This window comes from Periplaneta americana, chromosome 8, assembly GCF_040183065.1.
Source record: "Periplaneta americana isolate PAMFEO1 chromosome 8, P.americana_PAMFEO1_priV1, whole genome shotgun sequence".
Taxonomy (NCBI): domain Eukaryota; kingdom Metazoa; phylum Arthropoda; class Insecta; order Blattodea; family Blattidae; genus Periplaneta; species Periplaneta americana.
The window spans coordinates 32,978,249-32,998,622 of NC_091124.1; the positions used below are offsets into that span (position 1 = coordinate 32,978,249).

The window sequence follows — 20,374 nt, forward strand, 5'->3', positions numbered from 1 at the left end:
TTCGAACCTTACTGTAGGGTCAAGAATGAGACCAGTTTTTTTTTTTATCTCGGTCAATTATTATGATGTCAGCACGCCGTGTAGATCCTTCCGTAGAAAGACATTGAACTTCCTCATATACTTCGTATTCACCATGTTCCCTTAATCTGTTAGCAATTATTTGAGCGGACTGTGTTATGTCTGTCAATTCGCAGTAATTTGCGAGACTCTAATATCTTCTTCTTCTTCCTCCTCTTCCTCTTCGTTAATCCATTATATTCTCTCCTCTTGAAAAAACAAGAAAAGCGGAAAACTTTCTATGTGTGGAACTTCCTTACAATACTAAGTAGAGGTTTCACGAATTTATCCACAAGAATTTCTGATACAAGTTTCTGATGGTTATTATTCCTAACACACTTCAATATGTCACACTGGCACAAAATAGATAGAACATCATTCCCTCCCCCCTCCCCTATAGTTTGGTGCACACATACGGATGAACACAGTACTTATATTTGTGCTGCTACCTATTATTTCAGCGAAAGCATTGTTAGAATGGTCTTATGAGCAGACAGTATAAGTAGCCATCGGATGCGTTCAAGCAGGCAGTGCAGATGTTAAAGCGTGCATAAATAAACGTAACAAAATTAAAATATATTAGATTGCATCGCAATATGAAAAAAATATATATTAAAACATCCGATTCCACAGTCTTTCTTGGTATCATAACTTAAATACTCGGTCACAATATGATAACACGCTAGAAATACCACTCCACGCATCATCTATTTATTCTTCATCTTTCACTGTTGCTACTTTTCGTCACTGGAATTCTTTGCCGCCTGAAGTCAAGGGCTGCCGAACTTTAATTTCCTTTGAATGTAAATTAGAAAAATATCTTATGATGAGTTGCCAGACCTAACGCGTTGCAAATATCTAATGGAATGTGTTCCACTGTATTTATTTTAATTTATTTTTTGTTTCTTATTTTTATTGTGTAATCATGTAAATCGTGTTTATTTATCACTTAACGCCAATATGTACCCCACTGTGTTGTTTTTTATTATTATTATTAATCTATTTTTTTGTGTACATTTTATTCAATTGTCGGTTTCTGGTTTAATTATGTGAATCCTACTTAATTGTAATCTAATACTAATATGTATACTAATGTGTTTATTTTTATTTTTACTGTGCACATTTTTTATTGAATTATCGGCTTCTGTTTTTATGCGATTCGTATTTGATTCTAACAACATTAATATGTATTCCACTATGTTTATTTTTATTTTATGAAGTAAATTTTATGTAACTACCTCTTTTGATCTAATTATGTACCTAAATTGTATCATTATGTAATTACTTAATTCCGATCCAGTTGTATGTTCAACTATGTAAGCAAGTTTTAATCCTGGTTGAGTGTTACGGCCTTAACTCTGCCAATTTAAATAAAACCATTATTATTATTTATTATTATTATTTATTATTATTATTATTATTATTATTATTATTATTATTATTATTATTATTATTATTATTATTAAAACATGCAATCTATTATGATACCATTAAACGTATGTATATTATAACTCATATTGTAAGTTGTCTATTAAAATCTATAGTGTACATCGTGTCCAGCTTAAGACACCAATAAAAGAAATGGTTATAACTGAAAATCTATACGATAACAGAAATAAATGTACACAGGTTTGGTAGTGCACCTGTTGCAATTTAAGTGGATAAAACGTTGTACGATATACTTATGGTAAATTCATATAACAATACTCGACTGGTTATCAAACTAGTATTGTAATATGAAACGTTACGATACTCATACTGTAAATAACTATACCAGCACCTTGCAAGCTCTCTTACTAACCTTGGTAACAGACTGAAAGGTCTGGGTGCGGGAGACGTCGAAAACTACGGCTGCAGCAACTCTGGAAAAGAAATAGTTCAATTAATTCTCACAGGCATATTCTATTATGAAGTGTTCTCGCTGTAGGATTCGCAGGACGAACTTCATGTCAGCAGGGAAATAATTAATAAAATAAAATAATACAATTAGGCCTACTATATTTTCACATTAAGAATGATTTTTCAACTACAGACGAATGATGTGAGAAAGAGAAAAATAACGCTGACGATGACGACGAGAAGGATAATGATGAAAATAAACATGATTGTGAGGAGAAGAAATTACGAGTAAGGTCTATGTTCATGATACAGATCTGATGACCTTGTAAACAATAAAGACAACAAAATTTGCGATAACGATACGAAAATCGAGATGATAACGAAAGTAGCGATAGCGATGACGAAAATCGCGGTAACGATAACGAAAGTTGCATTAATGGTAACGAAAATCACGTTAACGATGACGAAAATAGCGGTAACGATAACAAAAATCGCAGTAACGACAACGAAAATTGTCATAACAATGACGAGAACTGTATTATGACAAAATGTAATATGACAAAAATTGCGGTATAACGAAAGTCGTAGTAAGTACGACAAAAATTCTTTGATCGACGGGAAAAGGCATACAAGTAAAAAAAAAAAGTCGATTTTTCTGTTGTACCTAATCACGTAAGTCTAATATTTTTTCTAATTTTTGAAATAATAAATTTTCTTGTATTTTAAATTGAAAAGGGTCTTACTTTAACATACATGAATTTCATTATTATACTTATATTCATTTAAGAGTACCTAAATTAAAAAGAAAGTCTCTCCTGAAAAATTATTATTTTTTTACTTATGCGCCTTTTTCCGCCGACCAAAGAATTGTGATATTACAATAATTGAAGTAAATTTGATGAAAATTGTAATATGACAATAAGTGACGATGACAAGAATACAATTGCAATCCTGACAAGATCTTTGGCAACGATAACGAGAATTGTGACAACATTTGTAGTAACAATGGTGACGATTTGAGGCTAAGAGGGATGAAGTTGCAGGAGAATGGATAAAGTTACACAACGCAGAACTGCACGCATTGTATTCTTCACCTGATATAATTAGGAACATTAAATCCAGACGTTTGAGATGGGCAGGGCATGTAGCACGTATGAGCGAATGCAGAAATGCATATGGTATGTTAGTTGGGAGGCTGGAGGGAATAAGACTTGGGGAGATCGAGACGTACAGTACATGGGAGAATAATATTAAAATGGATTTGAGGGAGGTGGGATATGATGGTAGAAACTGGATTAATCTTGCTCAGGATAGGAACCGATGGCGGGATTATGTGAGGGCGGTAATGAACCTCCATTTGTAAGTAAGTAAGTAAGTAAGTAAGTAAGTAAGTAAGTAAGCAAGCAACAACGGTGACAATTGTGGTAGCATAGATGGCAATAAAATCGTGGTAACGATGATAATCTAGCACAAATCTAGACCTGTCCGGAATCGAATCCTGGCTTTACGTTGCACGAAACCTTGAGCTACGGCTGTATCAAATGACATTTCAGTAACCTCTCTTGCAGATAGCAGAGAATCAAGTCTAGAGCGTGTTTTGCAGCTCTAATATCACATTACATTACATTACATTACATTACTTAACAGAGCTTTCTTCTCTAACCTGCTTTCAGCTCAAGAGGTCTGGTCAGATGTAAATACCGTACCCCTAAACTGAATAATTATGTTTTGTGCTGGGTGGCAATGACGGTTACTCATTAATGAGGCAACAATGATTATAATGATAATGATAACGACGTTGATGGAGAATTGGTAGCAATGACGGTATTTTCCTAGTATCCGGTACTCGTTACATAGACCACTCTTACACTAAACCTGGAGTAATTTAAGCTTATTAATCAAATAAATGATTCTACTTACTCTTTTTTATATGCTCACCTGTATGTAATTTCTATTTTATACATATTTCATTGTTATTTTCCATTCGAAGATCATTAAGAACGATGAATATTACTTAACATCTCATATCTTTCTTCAAATAGTGTTTATATGCCATGTTAAATTTCATTTGTTTTCATAAGTTAACAATGATGCACATTATTTTCCTACACAATCCACGCTATATTCACGTTGTTTTGAAATGATTAATCGAAGATGGTTTGCTTATTGTTTATTACACGCACATTTGTATGTAATTTCTATTCCATACTTTTTTTCTATCCCACGATCATTAAGAATGGTGAATATTATTCATGCTTGTTTCCTGTATTTCTTAAAATAATGTTATGTGGCATGTTAGTTTTTATTTGTCGTTATTTACGTAAAAATGATGCGCCAAAAATAATAATAATTTCGTACACACTCCACATCCTGTATATTCACATTTGTTTTTCAGTGATTTATTAAAAAATGTACCGGTACCTTCGACTCAAATGTGATGGACCGGTTAATTATTATAAATTAATTGCATGAAGGCTTGGGGGCCAAGTCCGCAAGAGGGGCTTTAGGGGGCGGAACCCCCTAAAGCCATAAAGAACACTTCATAAAATATAAGTCGTACCTTCAACCCAAAGGTGATGGACCGGTTAATTACTATAAATTAATTGCACGAAGATTTGGGGACTAAGTCCCCAACAGGGGTTTTTAGGGGGCGGAGCCCCCTAAAGCAAGAAAGAACACATTATACAATATAAGTCGTACCTTCAGCCCAAAGGTGATGGACCGGTTAATTATTATAAATTAATTGCACTAAGGTTTGGGGGCCAAGTCCCCAACAGGGGTTTTAGAGGGCGGAGCCCCCTAAAGCAAGAAAGAACACATCATAAAATATGACTCGTACCTTCAACCCAAAGGCGATGGACCGGTTTATTAGGCTACTATAAATTAACTGTATGAGGGTTTGGGCACTATGTCCCCAACAGGGGTTTTTAGGGGGCGGAGCCCCCTAAAACAAGAAAGAACACATTATAAAATGTAACTCCTACCTTCAACTCAAATGTAATGGACCGGTTAATTACTATAAATTAATTGCATGAAGGTTTGGGGGTCAAGTCCCCAAGAGGGGTTTTAGGGGGCGGAGCCCCCTAAAGTAAGAAAGAACACATCATAAAATATAAGTTGGGGTGTCGGGCACTGAAAAGTACCTTTTGGAAAGCATGGTGATGCGCATTTGACAAACGCAGTGTACGTACTTGGCAATAATCCCTTTTTATTTGTCGTTATTTACGTAAAAATGATGCGCCAAAAAATAATAATAATTTCGTACTCACTCCATTTCCTATATTCACATTTCTTTTTCAGTGATTTATTAAAGAATGTACCGGTATTTAAAAGGCTAAATTAGAAACATGTTACATAAATCACCCTTGTGCCAAAAGAGAATGCTCCCTGGACCAAATTGTCATATTTTGCAGTGGTCGTCAGTACTCGCTGAAATGGGTAATAATATAATAATATAATTATGTTGTACGTAGCAAGATCGATTATTCAATTGATAGGATATTTTATGAGGTTGTCACGACTGAGATATCTATTGTCAATTGCTTTTATTTGTCAGAAGGCCTTGACTGTTGTGTATATAAGGACTGGCGCTCTTAGAGGTGGACGTCGGGGTTTGGGATGGCTCACAAGCAACAAGTTATACTAAATATGTTAAACATAAAAACGATCTATGTAACGAGTACCGGGTACTAGGAAATCTAAATGAAAAACGGACTGCCCAGAAAAAAAAAAACTATTGCAATATCGATATTTTATATATTACATTTAGGTCAGTCTGAATGCCAACTGAGATTTCTGGTATGGAAGGCCGATGCGCCTGTTTCTGAACGTTTCAATACAAAAAAAGTACGAGGAAGCTGTGTGGTACTTACGCGTATTTGTAGTAGACCCTGGTCATGTACCCGAACCGCTCGTGCCCCGCGATATCCCTGTAAACAAATATGGCCAATTATTCATTACTCAACAAAAAATAAAAAGCTTCTATAGTCAAGAGTTTGAATTTACAGACGCTAAAAAAAGTGATAGTGGATTCATACCATATTAGATTTTTATGCAATTGGTTCTTATTACTATAATGATTGTTAATATAATTGAGAGTGAAATAAATTTAATGAAATCTGTGTATTGCAGTACCCCGTGTTCAATTTTGGATGGGAGCTAATGGCACTTACTTTTTTTTATATCTATGAGGTCATTACGGAGCTTGTTTAATCGTGAAGGCATAGATACATGATGTAGGTCATGTTTGTTGTTGACATTAGGTATGTTACTATTCTTTTGTTTTGTCAACAAATTAATGTTGCCGTATATTAAGCACGTGTTATAAGATTTGGTAAATGGAACGTAACTAGTCTTTGTAGAATAGGAGGGGTAACATTAGTAGCAAAAGAACTAGCTAGATATAGAATTGACTTCGTGGGAGTACAAGAGGTTAGGTTAGATGGGAATGGCATATCACAAATAGGCGATTACTTACTGTATTATGGGGAAGGAAACGATAATCACCAATTAGGAACAGTATTCTTTGTACATAAAAGAATAAAATCAGCAGTAAAAAAGGTCGAATTTATCAGTGACAGGTTATCGTATTTAGTACTTAAGGGTAGATGGTGCGATATCGTAGTTATAAATGCTCACGCCCCTACAGAAGAGAAATACGACCATATAAAGGATAGCTTCTATGAGGAATTGGAACAGACTTTTGATCAGTTACCTAGATATCACATGAAAGTTTTATTGGGGGATTCAATGCTAAAGTAGGACGGGAGGATATTTTTAAACCAACAATTGGAAAAGAGAGCCTACACGTAAGTAGTAATGACAATGGAGTTAGGTAAGTCAACTTTGCCACATCAAAAAATTTAATTGTCAAGAGTACAACATTCCCCCATAAGGATATACATAAATATACGTGGACGTCTCCAGACGGAATGACACATAACCAGATAGATCACACCTTGATAGATAAAAGAAAGCACACTAGTATGGTAGACATTCGAACTTTCAGGGGGGCAGACTGTAATTCTGATCATTATTTGGTAATTGGAGAATTAAGAGAAAGACTATCAGTAGCCAAGCGAGTAGAGGAACAAGCTAATATTAGTAGATTCAATATTCTGAAATTAAAGGACGAGGAAACTAAGCACGGAGGGAAAAAGACCTTTGGGGAGGCCGAGACGTAGATGGGAAGATACTATTAAAATGGATTTGAGGGAGGTGGGATATGATGGTAGAGACTGGATTAATCTTGCTCAGGATAGGGACCAATGGCGGGCTTATGTGAGGGCGGCAATGAACCTCCGGGTTCCTTAAAAGCCAGTAAGTAAGTATATTAAGCACATTACATAAATGTCAACCATGTTATTATTAAAATCAAACTTCATTCCATTCTTATTTAATATTTCTTAAGGTCAAAATATATGTTACAAGAAACAATGGCAAATTTATTCTGCAAACTTACTTCCGCACAGGAGTTTTAATGGAGAACTACTGTAATCGTCATAATGTTAATCATCGCGTGAATTAATTTGTGACCAATTGCCACAATTCCAGCAACTCCAACATATTTCTCAGAATAATAAAATTATAAACAGGTAAATTCTTTGGTCGGCTGGAAAAGGCACATAAGTAAAAAAAAAATTAATTTTTCAGGAGAGACTTTTTTTTTAAATTTACTCTTAACTGAATGTAAGTATAATAATGAAAATCATGCATGTTGGTTAAAATAAGACCCTTTTCAATTTAAAATACAAGAAATTTTATTATTTAAAAAATTAGAAAAAATACTTGACTTCTGCGATTAGGTACAACAGAAAAATCTACTTTTTTGACTTATGTGCCTTTTCTTGCCGAACAAAGAATTCAAATGTTCTTGTTCACGTAACAAAATAATGCATGTTTTTAAAAACGGATATAGCCTAACAATAATAATTTAGAAATACATTCGAAAGTACACACGTTATTAAATGAATGCAAATCGACTGTCTTTAGACTCGGCAAACAAACCTACGACGTCGTAAAACTCCCATTCAAAATTGGACATGCGGTATTAATGATTATTCTTTCCTTTATTTATTTGCTGAATATATACCATATACGGCCTATCTGTAAATTATTTACAATAAAATTACTGTGTTCGGCTACCACGTTGCAACGCGACTATCATCATGGCATGTATGATGGGTTCGTTCATTTTAGAGGTTAATTTATTTTATCCATGACCATAACGAAAAGCATGCCTTTACTAAATACTTTTGCGTTTGTAAAGTAGGCTTTTATTCAACATTACTTTATTTCACTAGTGAGATAAAGACTTTACCTCACAGTTTGAACTTTATCTCACAGTTCATTAGTATTTTCCTAGTACCCGGGTACTATACACGTATACTTTTCCATTCAACTATTACTCAAGAAGTTAATATATTAGTTACTAGATGTCACTACCTCTACTTCTTTATTACCAATTCTTAAATATACATACACTCAATCTCCTTCTCTTTTCTCTATCTGCTACGTCGTAATTTGTACATTACATCCATATCTAATATGCATCTTTTTAAAATTTTGTAATAATTTACCTTTTGGGATGCGAGGAGACTTGAACCTGCGAAGTTGGGTTTATAGGATTTTAAAACAACACGCGTTAGCCAACTGAGCTAAACAGACACGATGATTAATTAAGTTTTAATATTCCTCTTAACTTCATAGAAGTAAAATGTGAAATTATTTTAATCACAATAGTCCCGTGAACACTTCTAAATAATCCCTGAAACTTCAAAAAGACGAAAATACACGTTTAAAATGAAAAAAAAATATTAAAATTATGTAATTAATTATAATTTGTTATTTATCCAACGCCTTAAATACCATTCTTTACTAATCATGGCCTCCCACATCATGACCTACCTAGTACACGTATTGATTCTAAAATCCATGCCATGGTATGTGATTACATGAGGACTTATTTTAAACATATTTTCTTTTATAAAACATAATTTTTCGTTATGGTCATGGATAAAATTACGTATTGTACTTGTGAGCGTGATCTTTATTGCACTCGTGTAATTTAAGCACTCTGCTGACGCCTCGTGCTTAAATCTTTCCACTCATGCGATAAAGATGCACTTACCTCACAAGTACCATAAATAACTATTATCAATGCATAAAATATCCACTAAAAGAACTATTCTATTTACTGTTGCCCTATTTGTCTTGTCTAAATGGACTCGTCCAATTGTTATACATAGTGTGACGTACGGGTACCTCGTTGCCGTTGCTAAGCAATAGTGTAACGTAACTCGTCGTTGCTAAGCAAGTGACGTCAGATGTTGAAACTTTCGTAACGTTTTCTCCATTTAACCCTCGAGCATTAATATTTCAAGTTAAAATTCTACGACAAGCATGCTGCAAAATGGACATTTCTGAGAAAATCTCGAAAGACATGAGTTTTGTAGCATCACAAAGTCTTTATATTTGGTATAACGAGAAAATAAATAGTCGACTTGCCAGCATTTTACGTCACTACTTTTTCCCTTCATACTTCTCCTTATGATTTTGTCACCATTACTAATGCAGTAATCACAATTTGTGCTCACCACAGCTGCAGGTTGATCTTGGTGTAGTCATCCCACTGCAGAGACTTGATCGAGAAGTCAGCTCCGATTGTTATCTTGTAGTTCGACGAAAACTGACCTGAAACAATACAAAATGCAAAATATCAGTTCCTTGATTTAGTGAACAGCGTACGCGCTTCCCATCTAGCGGAATCTTATTTCGAATTCCGACATGGGCAATTAGATTTATTTTCCGTGTAAAAGACTGGGTACTTGTCTCTTGTTATGTGCTGCCCGGTGCTGTCTCTGCGGTGGCCCTGTGCCGTGCTAACCACACCATCTGAGAGACCCACGAAGTGTAGGTCTACATGTCTAATATGTGATCTAAGATGATAGAAAGTAAAAGGGGGAAAATACGAAGGAAGAAAATTACTGTCACGCATTAATAAAACTGCATATAGGCCTATTTTCATGTTATCCTGAAGCTGGCGCTGGTCAGTCAGATATGCTAGGCGCATTACCACCCACGTCAGATGGCTACTTTAAGCTTTGCTGAGTATAAAGATTTCGAAGCAGGCAGCGCCTTCCGCCATTTTTATTTCTTTCCCACATTGTTCTCTTCTTTTTCTAGTCTTTCATTAGCTTCTCTTTATGTTATATTCCATTTCATTTTTCTTTCTGTGCCATTATTTTCATCTTTCTTTAACTTTCTTTTCTTTTATTCTTTTTCTTATCTATTTATCTTTCCTTTTTCTTATTTTTATTGACTTTTCTCTCATTTTATATCCTTTTTCTCATATTTGTTTTAATTATTTTTTCTTTTCTTTTCATTTTATCTGTTATTTTTACCTTTTTTCTCACTTTTCATTATTTTTTATTTTTTCTTTACCCTTTTTTATTTATTACCTTCTTTTGTCATATTTCTTTCCATTCTTTCTGCTCTTTATTTTTATTTCTATTTCTCATTTTTTCCTTTTTCTCTCTTTTCATTATATTTTCTCACTTTCTTCACCTCCTTTCTCTCATATTTCTTTCCACTCTTCCTGCTCTTTATTTTCAATTCTATTTCCAAATTTTACTTCCTTTTTCTCGTATTTCTTTTCATTATATTTTCTCAATTTCTTTACCCCTTTTTTCTCATATCTTTTTTCATTTTTTTTTGCTCTTTTTTCATTTCTACTTCACATTTTACTTCCTTTTTCTCGTATTTATTTTCATTATATTTTCTCACTTTCTTTTTTCTCATGTCTTTTTCATTCTTTTTGCTCCTTGTTTTCATTTATATTTCTCATTTTACTTCCTTTTTTTCATATTTCTTTTAATTCATTTTGCACTTTATTTTCATTTCTATTCCACATTTTTACTTCCTTTTTCTCGTATTTCTTTTCATTAAATTTTCTCATTTTCTTTACCTTCTTTTTCTCATATTTCTTTTCATTCTTTTTGCTCTTTTTTCATTTCTGCTTCACATTTTACTTCCCTTTTCTCGTATTTATTTTCATTATATTTTCTCAATTTCTTTACCCCTTTTTTCTCATACCTTTTTCATTCTTTTTGTTCCTTATTTTCATTTATATTTCTCATTTTACTTCCTTTTTTCATATTTCTTTTCATTATATTTTCTCATTTTCTTTACCTTCTTTTTCACAGTCATATTTCTCTTTATTTTCATTTCTGTTTCCCATTTTCTCTACCTCCTTTTCTCATCTATTTTTTTCTTTATTCTTTCTCATTTTTCTTTACCTCCCATTTCTCACCTTCCTTTTTATTTTCCCCTCTCTCTATTTTCATTATTTTTATCTTCTTTCTTTACTCCTTTTTCGTCTTTATTTTCATCACATCTTCTCTTCTGTTTCTCTTTCTTTTTTATCTCCTCTCCTCATTTTCTTTAGTTATTTTTCCCTTCCATTTTCCTTTCCCTGCTCAATTCTTCAATTTCTATGCAAATGCTTACAGTACAGCTTCTCATTGCTACTTGGCTACCGTTTAACTTGCTACTCCGGTTCCATGGATACACGTCTCTCTGCGTATTGAGTGACACAGCTTCGGTTACATAAACAGCCTGTCCGTAAACACGTGACGTCTGCACTCCGGCTGGTTACACACCCATAGGCTGCAGTTTAACTACCCTTACATACTTTATAAGCTGAACTGTTCCAAACACAAAATTACCTCATACCGTAGACTATCTGTTACATCAAACAACAGAACATAAATGTAAAATCTATATATATAATTTGAACTGGTAATGGAAATTACGGGAAAACGGCTGAACGGATTTTAATGAGTGACCCCTCATTTTCATGCCTGGCATCCAAAGTTTTTCGGAAAAGTAGTAGTTTTCAGTGAAATGTCAATTTTCCTACATAATTTTCCTATTTTCCAAAATCCATCTGTTGTCAGTTTTGAGAACTATTTTATTAAATCACGGTCGACTTGATTGAATTTCAGAACAAAACACACACACTACAATAGACAATAGGCTATTACACGAAGGCCATGACCTGCAGAATTGCCGACATATTTAGAGCTCAATTCAATTTGTTATTAAAAACTGATTCTGTAGTGTAAAATAATTTTCTGCGTACAGCTGTGTATTGGATATTCAAATCTACGAAACTTGAGGTGGTTTGATGATATTATTATCATTAGAAATTAAATATTATTATAGTTAATATCATGATGCGTCTATTTTTCATTAATTGTACATAATATTGATGCTATATTGATGACATGAAAGTGAAACGTTTTGAGGTTATGTAAGTAAATGTAGAGAATATCTTAATTTAGATCTTCATTTCTATAATTTACTGAATGGCTGCTATATATAACTACAAAACTTAAGATAATAATATTGTTATTAAAAATCAAATATTTTTATACTTATTAGCCCAGTGGGGTTGGGTCTTTTTCATATACTTAATGTCCACACCTGTGGAGTAACGGTCAGCGCGTCTGGCCGCGAAACCGGGTGGCCCGGGTTCGAATCCCGGTCGGGGCAAGTTACCTGGTTGAGGTTTTTTTCCGGGGTTTTCCCTCAACCCAATACGAGCAAATGCTGGGTAGCTTTCGGTGCTGGACCCCAGAATCATTTCACCGGCATTATCACCTTCATATCATTCAGACGCTAAATAACGTAGATGTTGATACAGCGTCGTAAAATAACCCCCCCCAAAAAAAAAAAAAATATATATATATATATATACTTAATGGCGGTGTAGTGTAGATATTGATATGTGTCACTGTCTTCAGTATTGGCTCGAGAGAGCGCAAAAATTACAGTTCCTAAGGAAAGATAAAAAGGTATTACTTACTGATAAAATAAGAGGCCTAGAAAATTTTGTAGTCTCCAGATCATTTCAGCAAGATCTCTTAGTAGGATAAAATGATTTTACGCTCTATATTTCAAGTTCTACATGCAGCAGCTATACGAAAATGCTATTGTTCGAAAGCTTAGCAAACCTGACATTTTTTTTAACTTTCGCCTACAATCCACAATGACCTGAAATAGCTACTGCTATCATCCTGACATTGATACTTGCGTTTTCGCGTTGAAACTCAAAAACTGAAGTTGGATAGGTTCAAGAGAAAGTATTTGGCCTAAAAAAATCCATTCAGAGGAAGTATGTTTTTATTATTATGGAAGCAAATAACTATTAAAAAGACAAGTATTCTTCATTGAAAATAAATCTGAAACATTTTTATTTGAACGTCTAACGAACTTAGTTTCTGCACAAGCCACTAGTATTACATAATATACAGAAGCGTTCTCTTTAAAATTGAATCAACATTGCATCTCGAAAGGAACTGTCTGCAGAATGTAAATACCACCCTTATAAAGTCTATCCCTTGCAGAAGTTAATAAAAGATTTTGATAGAAGGTTGCAGTATATCCCTTGCAGAAGTTAATAAAAGATTTTGATAGAAGGTTGCAGTTCATGTACAATACAAGAAATAAAGATAATATTTATTGAAAGTTTTAACACAACTCTATATAAAACAGTTTCATTCATGCCGGTCTTCTTATGTATAATAGCCTACCAAATTATCTTAAAGAAATATCTGCACATCAGAAATTTAAGAAAGCTCTTTATAAAATTTTAATCAAAAACTGCTTTTACAGTATGAATGAATTTATTGAAAATTGTCATAACTGAATAGAAAAAGAACGCCTTACTTCAAAAAATTTTACTTCCTCTTTTCCAGATTCTGACTTCGAGAAGGATGTCTTCTCATAAAGGATGCGATGGTTGAAATTGACTCCTGACTTCAAGACATACTGCAAACTGGACTTATAGCCGAAATCGACTGACCTGTAGTTTTCTTCAATCAAGTTCCAAGTTTTGTATATTTGTATTTGTGTTGCATTTAATTATAGTTATTACTTTTATGTATATTATGTAATTAATTATTAGTTTGTAAATATGACACGTCCCATATCATGCATATGATCAGTGGATGCAATAAATGATTATGATTATTGTTCTCTGAATTTCGCTTCTATTCTAGTCACGGTAGATAGAGAAATAGGCGGCCAATCCATTCATGGAATTGCTGGTTCAAGAAGTCCCTTACTCTTACACTAAAATGAGGTGGTGCTCCATCCTGTTGCATCAACTGCAAATCGACAAAATGAGGACTGTTTTCAAGACATGACATCGGAAAAACAGTTGACACATGAACATGGTTGTCAACCCACCACTTATTACACCAGCTATTCGTTTGTTCAAGTTATGCCATCTGTATATGTGTACAAGTATGAAACCCAAGAACGAATATTGAGGAAAGCGACTTTTGATCCACTTCGTATAGGGGTGCTATTTAAAATAATTTCAGGAGGGGTGTGGGGGTAAAACCTAAAATGCAATTAACACTGGTTTTAAACTTCCCCCTCAATGACTAAATTGTAAATTGAACTTGTTTAAATTAAATTTAATTGAAATGAATAGTCATTTAGACTGGTAAGTTTTGAACCTCGGTATGAATAACTTACTTACTTACTTACTTACAAATGGCTTTTAAGGAACCCGAAGGTTCATTGCCGCCCTCACATAAGCCCGCCAGCGGTCCCTATCCTGTGCAAGATTAATCCAGTCTCTATCATCATACCCCACCTCCCTCAAATCCATTTTAATATTATCCTCCCATCTACGTCTCGGCCTCCCTAAAGGTCTTTTTCCCTCCGGTCTCCCAACTAACACTCTATATGCATTTCTGGATTCGCCCATACGTGCTACATGCCCTGCCCATCTCAAACGTCTGGATTTCAAGTTCCTAATTATGTCAGGTGAAGAATACAATGCGTGCAGTTCTGTGTTGTGTAACTTTCTCCATTCTCCTGTAACGTCATCCCGCTTAGCCCCAAATATTTTCCTAAGCACCTTATTCTCAAACACCCTTAACCTATGTTCCTCTCTCAGAGTGAGAGTCCAAGTTTCACAGCCATATAGAACAACCGGTAATATAACTGTTTTATAAATTCTAACTTTCAGATTTTTGGACAGCAGACTGGATGATAAGAGCTTCTCAACCGAATAATAACAGGCATTTCCCATATTTATTCTGCGTTTAATTTCCTCCCGAGTGTCATTTACATTTGTTACTGTTGCTCCAAGATATTTGAATTTTTCCACCTCTTCGAAGGATAAATCTCCAATATTTATATTTCCATTTCGTACAATATTCCCGTCACGAGACATAATCATATATTTTGTCTTTTCGGGATTTACTTCCAAACCGATCGCTTTACTTGCTTCAAGTAAAATTTCCGTGTTTTCCCTAACCGTTTGTGTATTTTCTCCTAACATATTCACGTCATCTGCATAGACAAGAAGCTGATGTAGCCCGTTCAATTCCAAACCCTGCCTGTTATCCTGAACTTTCCTAATTGCATATTCTAAAGCGAAGTTAAAAAGTAAAGGTGATAGTGCATCTCCCTGCTTTAGCCCGCAGTGAATTGGAAAAGGATCAGATAGAAACTGACCTATACGGACTCTGCTGTATGTTTCACTGAGACACATTTTAACGGTATGAATAACAAAATAATTAATTAGAAAACTGTTTGTGAAAAGGCAAACAGTATTTCAAAGGCTAAGACGAAGACCAGACAGTTCCGGTAATATCGCACTTTTTCCCGTTCGTCCATGCATAGAATTCAGCATACGCAAAGTAATGAACTTGACCATATGGACTGATTAAGACGGCCATGCTGATAGCAGAACTGCGTTGCCAAGGCCAACCGTCCTGCTGCGTTTTACTACTTTTCTCACTCGAGAGTAGCCATACGTTAATTTTTCTGCAGTGTACTTATTTGCAAGATGTTTTATTCATAAGCTCAATTTGAAATGGGCTTTCCCAGAAAATTATCATGAATTTCTTTTGAGTGAATCCTCCTTTTCTGTTCCGCCACCACAAAGTCATACTTTCCAGGTATAGTTGTACAAGGTCTGAAAATTTATTACCGGTAGGCATATTCTTTTCTTTTCTTTTGTGGGCTCTTCCACTCTTCAGCGGTTGCCCTGAATTCCCTTCCGCCATCCTTCTCGATCCCGCCAATCCTCCTCCTGCATATGTCGGTCCTTCATCATTTGCATGACACCGGCTTTCCATGTTTTTCTTGGTCTCGCACGCTTCCTCCTTCCCCGAGGTGACCATTCCAGAATAATCTTCGGCCATCTTCCTTCTTTCATCCTTTTTACGTGGCCATACCATTGAAGAGTTCGTTTTTCGATTCTTTCAATTACCGACTCTTCCATCTCCATCATTTGCCTCACATCCTCATTCCTTCTCCTTTCCAATCTTCTTATTCCCTCCATCTCCGTCGCTTGTATCTTACACTTCTGACGTTCAACAAGTGCCCATCCCTCTGCCCCGTATGTTACCGGTAGGCATATTGCTTTTCCCAAACACTGTTATCAATTAAAGGACAAAGGTGTTAAACTCTAGTAGGTTTGTTGCACGTTTTGCGAAAAAAGTGACAGGAGATTAACCGAATTCCTATAAATGCATGAAACGTTATACGTTCGTGATTGTTGTGAGCATGGTTGGGGTTGTAAGAATGTTTGGGATTTTAAATAAAAGTTTGATATTTCTTTTCATTTCTGTCTTTATACTCCCCGCATTTAAATTCAACAAGGCGGAGCCTTCTCGTTAACTACTTCATAATAGCTTCCTCATTCCATGAGGCCTAGTCTCTAGACAACAATGCAATTGATAGTCGAAACGATTCACACATCAATATGACGCCGATGAGTTGTTTGAAATTGTAATGAATAATATGTCATTGCAGAGACTTGGATTTATTTGGAAACTGATGCTACAGTTAAGTACTTTAGGATTAGACTACATGTTAAATTAACTATTTCTGTCTTTATACTCCCCGCATTTATTAATCACACCCATTTGTGTACAAATAATAATGAATTCATTATGACGCCATATTCATGTGTTTCCCCTTTAAGTTTTGTCATGACAGGCTGAATTCGTAACTACTTTGTTTAAACATATCGTAAGTTCTGTTATCCAAGGCATACTGTTTTAATGACGTCATATTATTAACAGAAATTGTGACCAGATTTCTCGAATGTTAAACGCATAATAAACGTTTAAGGTTTAAAAAGTTACAGGGATTCAGAGAAACATTTTGTGCTTGGTGGAGTTATATGGACGAGATTTGTTCAAGTCCATCTGATACTGAAATCACAGATCTACAGCAACTGTTTATAACACGGCTCCCTTGTACAAAGAAATTAATCACTGAAATAAAGGAGAACCAAAATGCACGATTCATTTATTAACTGATAGGCCTACGTCATCGTTATTATTTTTACTGATTATTTAACGACGCTATATAAATTGCTAAGTTATTTAGCGTCAACGGAATTGGTGATAGCGAGATAGTATTTGGCGCGATGAGACCGAGGATACGCCATAAATTATCAACAATCGCCTTACGGTTAGGGAAAGCCTCGGAAAAAAACCCAATCAGGTAATCAGCCAAAGGGGGAATCGAATCCGCGCCTTAGCCGACTGAGCTATGCCAATGGCTATCGCTATTGTTAGCATTGCCTTTATAAAGAGAAGACTTCCTAATTGGTTGAGTGGTTTCTTTCAGGAAGTCTCAAAATATAAAAATAAATAATAGTCTTTATTAAACACAATCGGTCTTACTAATAAAAACTCTATATACAGACGTTTAACTGTCTTATACTTATACAATGAGTAGCTCATTTATACGTCGTGTGTAAATTCCTTACTAATAATCACTACATACGTCGTGTATAACAGTACAACTGTTACACAGCTACGTCATAGTTTCGTCATTACTTTGTTACGAAAGATAATAGAATATCTGAGGTTCTCTATTGCGCTCTAGTGTGACGTGTTAAGTATCGATAGTACAACTGGCTCTAATCGATTACCATACTATATTTTGGTCAAAGAGTACAAGCTACAGTAACATTATTCTAAGTATTCTGTGCTCTTTGGTTTGTTCTTCTGTGGTTACAAGGCAACCATCATCATAAAATGACAGTCGATACGAACAGCTGTTAGAGGGGCGGCCATTTTTTCTCTATATACAACGCTTAAACAAGGGGTTTCGTGTATACAACTACTACAAAGCAATTCCCATTGTATAGTTACAGGCTGTTTATACGTCCATCGCTTCTGCATGGTTTATTAGTAAAGTTTTCTGTCTCAACTCTGCATAAGTCTAGTATAAAAACTATACACGGTTTATTAGTAAGACTGAATGTGTACAACTTTTCAGTCATTTTTTATTTGTTCTGGAGGCCTGGCTCTGGATCTCGCAGAGTGAGGGGATTGTGGAGTATGGTGGAATGATGATAATGGTGAGGGGAAACGGGAGAACTCCGAAAAACTCCTCGCGCCCGCTTTGTCCACCATAAATCCCTTCGTGATTCAGGCGGAGATCGAACCCGGGTCGCCATGGTGGAAGGCAGAGAGACTAACCACTCCGCCACGGATGAATATAATATAAAAACACGTGAGAATGAATCCGCTAACATAATAAGTATAGGTTGCTTAATCCATTTGATCAATGTTGTAACAGAAACATAAAGTTAGCCATCAATGAACAAATGAAGTTCTTTAACTAATGAATGCATTGCGGGTGGCAATCAACGCAACTCCCATAAGGGACAATGCTGGGAATTGTACAACTTTTTTCGAGTACTACCGACCGATTGTTTAGTCCTCATAGCTATCAGCGACGTGAAAGAGGGGAAGTAACAGGAGTAGTGGGGAGAGTTCCGGAGTAGAGATAAGGGCGAATTGTCGGTAAAGGAATGCAGTACAGCTTAACTGTACTGGAAACATACCTCTCTACCGCACGCATGACATCCGATCGCTCCGAAGGCAAGCGAGTAAATAACCCAAACACCCCTTGGCGTAACAAAATGGACTCGCCTGACTTAGGCGCACGTCGCTGGCGACTGTCAGGACTAAATAATCGTACTGTACGCAGAAAAACGTTCCACGGTAAAAATGTTCGCCTTAGGCCGGTCCTGCGTATTGAGTAAAGCACTACAACAGCATTAACAACAAGTTTGTACGGTACTGTACACCAACATAATACGAGATTCAGACTGAATTCGGTACGTCCTGCAAACCTGATATGGATAACAACTTTCCACCAGAGACACGATAGCCAGTCAGAGTGTAATAAATCTGTTTACCAGTACGTTATTCTGTAATATTTCACGATTTCATAATCACTAATTAATTTTAATTGTTAATTAGTGTTATGTACGTTACTTTAAGATGCACACAAGATAATTAAGAAAATATTGAATGTGTTAAAACTTTCCGATCACGAAACTCTTGTAATAGATAAGACGCTAAACGTTTTTTTCTGATTAAAGGGCATTCACTGAAAAAGAGAAAAATTAAACAGAATTCTAATTTGTTATCCAAACTTTGTAAAAATAACGTGAAATAATGATTTACTCTCCAACGGTACAGCATTTACAGGGTGGAAGGGAACCTGTTACACTAATTCACAGAGGTAATAGAAGAAGTCAATGCAAACAAGTTTTGTCAGTTAAGTTTTTTGATTAGATTAGATTTTGATATGATTAGAAACTGAAAAAAAAAACAAAATGTGGTAATTTGAACATCAATAGAAATTTAAAGTTAGATATATTACTGTTTGCAGATGATGTAATATTATTAGCAGATTCTGAAGTTAGTCTCCAACGTTCTGTTTTCCAATTACAACTAATTTCTGAGGAATACGGGATGAAAATTTCAATTAACAAAATTAAAGTAATGAGATTCATTGGAAAAAATCATCTCCGCACTAAAATTTTCCTTTATAATAAACCTGTAGAACAGGTCTCATGTTTCAAATATTTGGGTTGCCATTTGAGCTATGAACAAGAGAAAGATATTTCAACAAAACTGAATTACTTTAACTATGCAATGAATACCATTAATAACATTTTCAAACTTTCTCCAGTCAAAAAACACACAAGAATTAAAGCCTATAAAACACTGGCGAGACCTGTTCTCATGTATGGAAGTGAAGCTTGGACCATACGTAAATGTGATGAACACCGAATCACTGCCAATGAAATGAAGTTTTTAAGAACTGCTGGCTATACTAGATTAGACAAGAAGAAAAATTAGGATATTTTGAAAAAATTAAATATTGACCTAATTTTAGAGAAAATTCAAAATTACAGACAGAAATGGAAATCTCATATACTGAAGATGCCTAGAACAAGGATACCACGCCAAGCACTGAATTAGTAGTAGTAGTATTTATTTATTTAACCTGGTAGAGATAAGGCCGTCAGGCCTTCTCTGCCCCTCTACCAGGAGATTCCAACTACAATATCAACAATAAAATTACAATTAAGTTAGTATTAAGTTTACAATTACAATTACAAATAATATTACAA

The 20,374-nt window shown here is 35.0% G+C and overlaps 1 protein-coding gene across 1 annotated transcript in view; it reads right to left on the minus strand.

Annotated features, from left to right (window-relative positions):
* LOC138704634 (ras-related protein Rab-32-like) overlaps positions 1-20,374 on the minus strand; it is a 103,446-nt gene that overhangs the window by 8,432 nt on the left and 74,640 nt on the right. Inside the window, exons 3-5 of the mRNA XM_069832721.1 lie at positions 9,492-9,588; positions 5,769-5,825; positions 1,859-1,919 (exon numbers count right to left, since the gene is read on the minus strand). Coding sequence (XP_069688822.1) covers positions 1,859-1,919; positions 5,769-5,825; positions 9,492-9,588 — 215 coding nt within the window. The remainder of the gene's footprint in view (positions 1-1,858; positions 1,920-5,768; positions 5,826-9,491; positions 9,589-20,374) is intronic.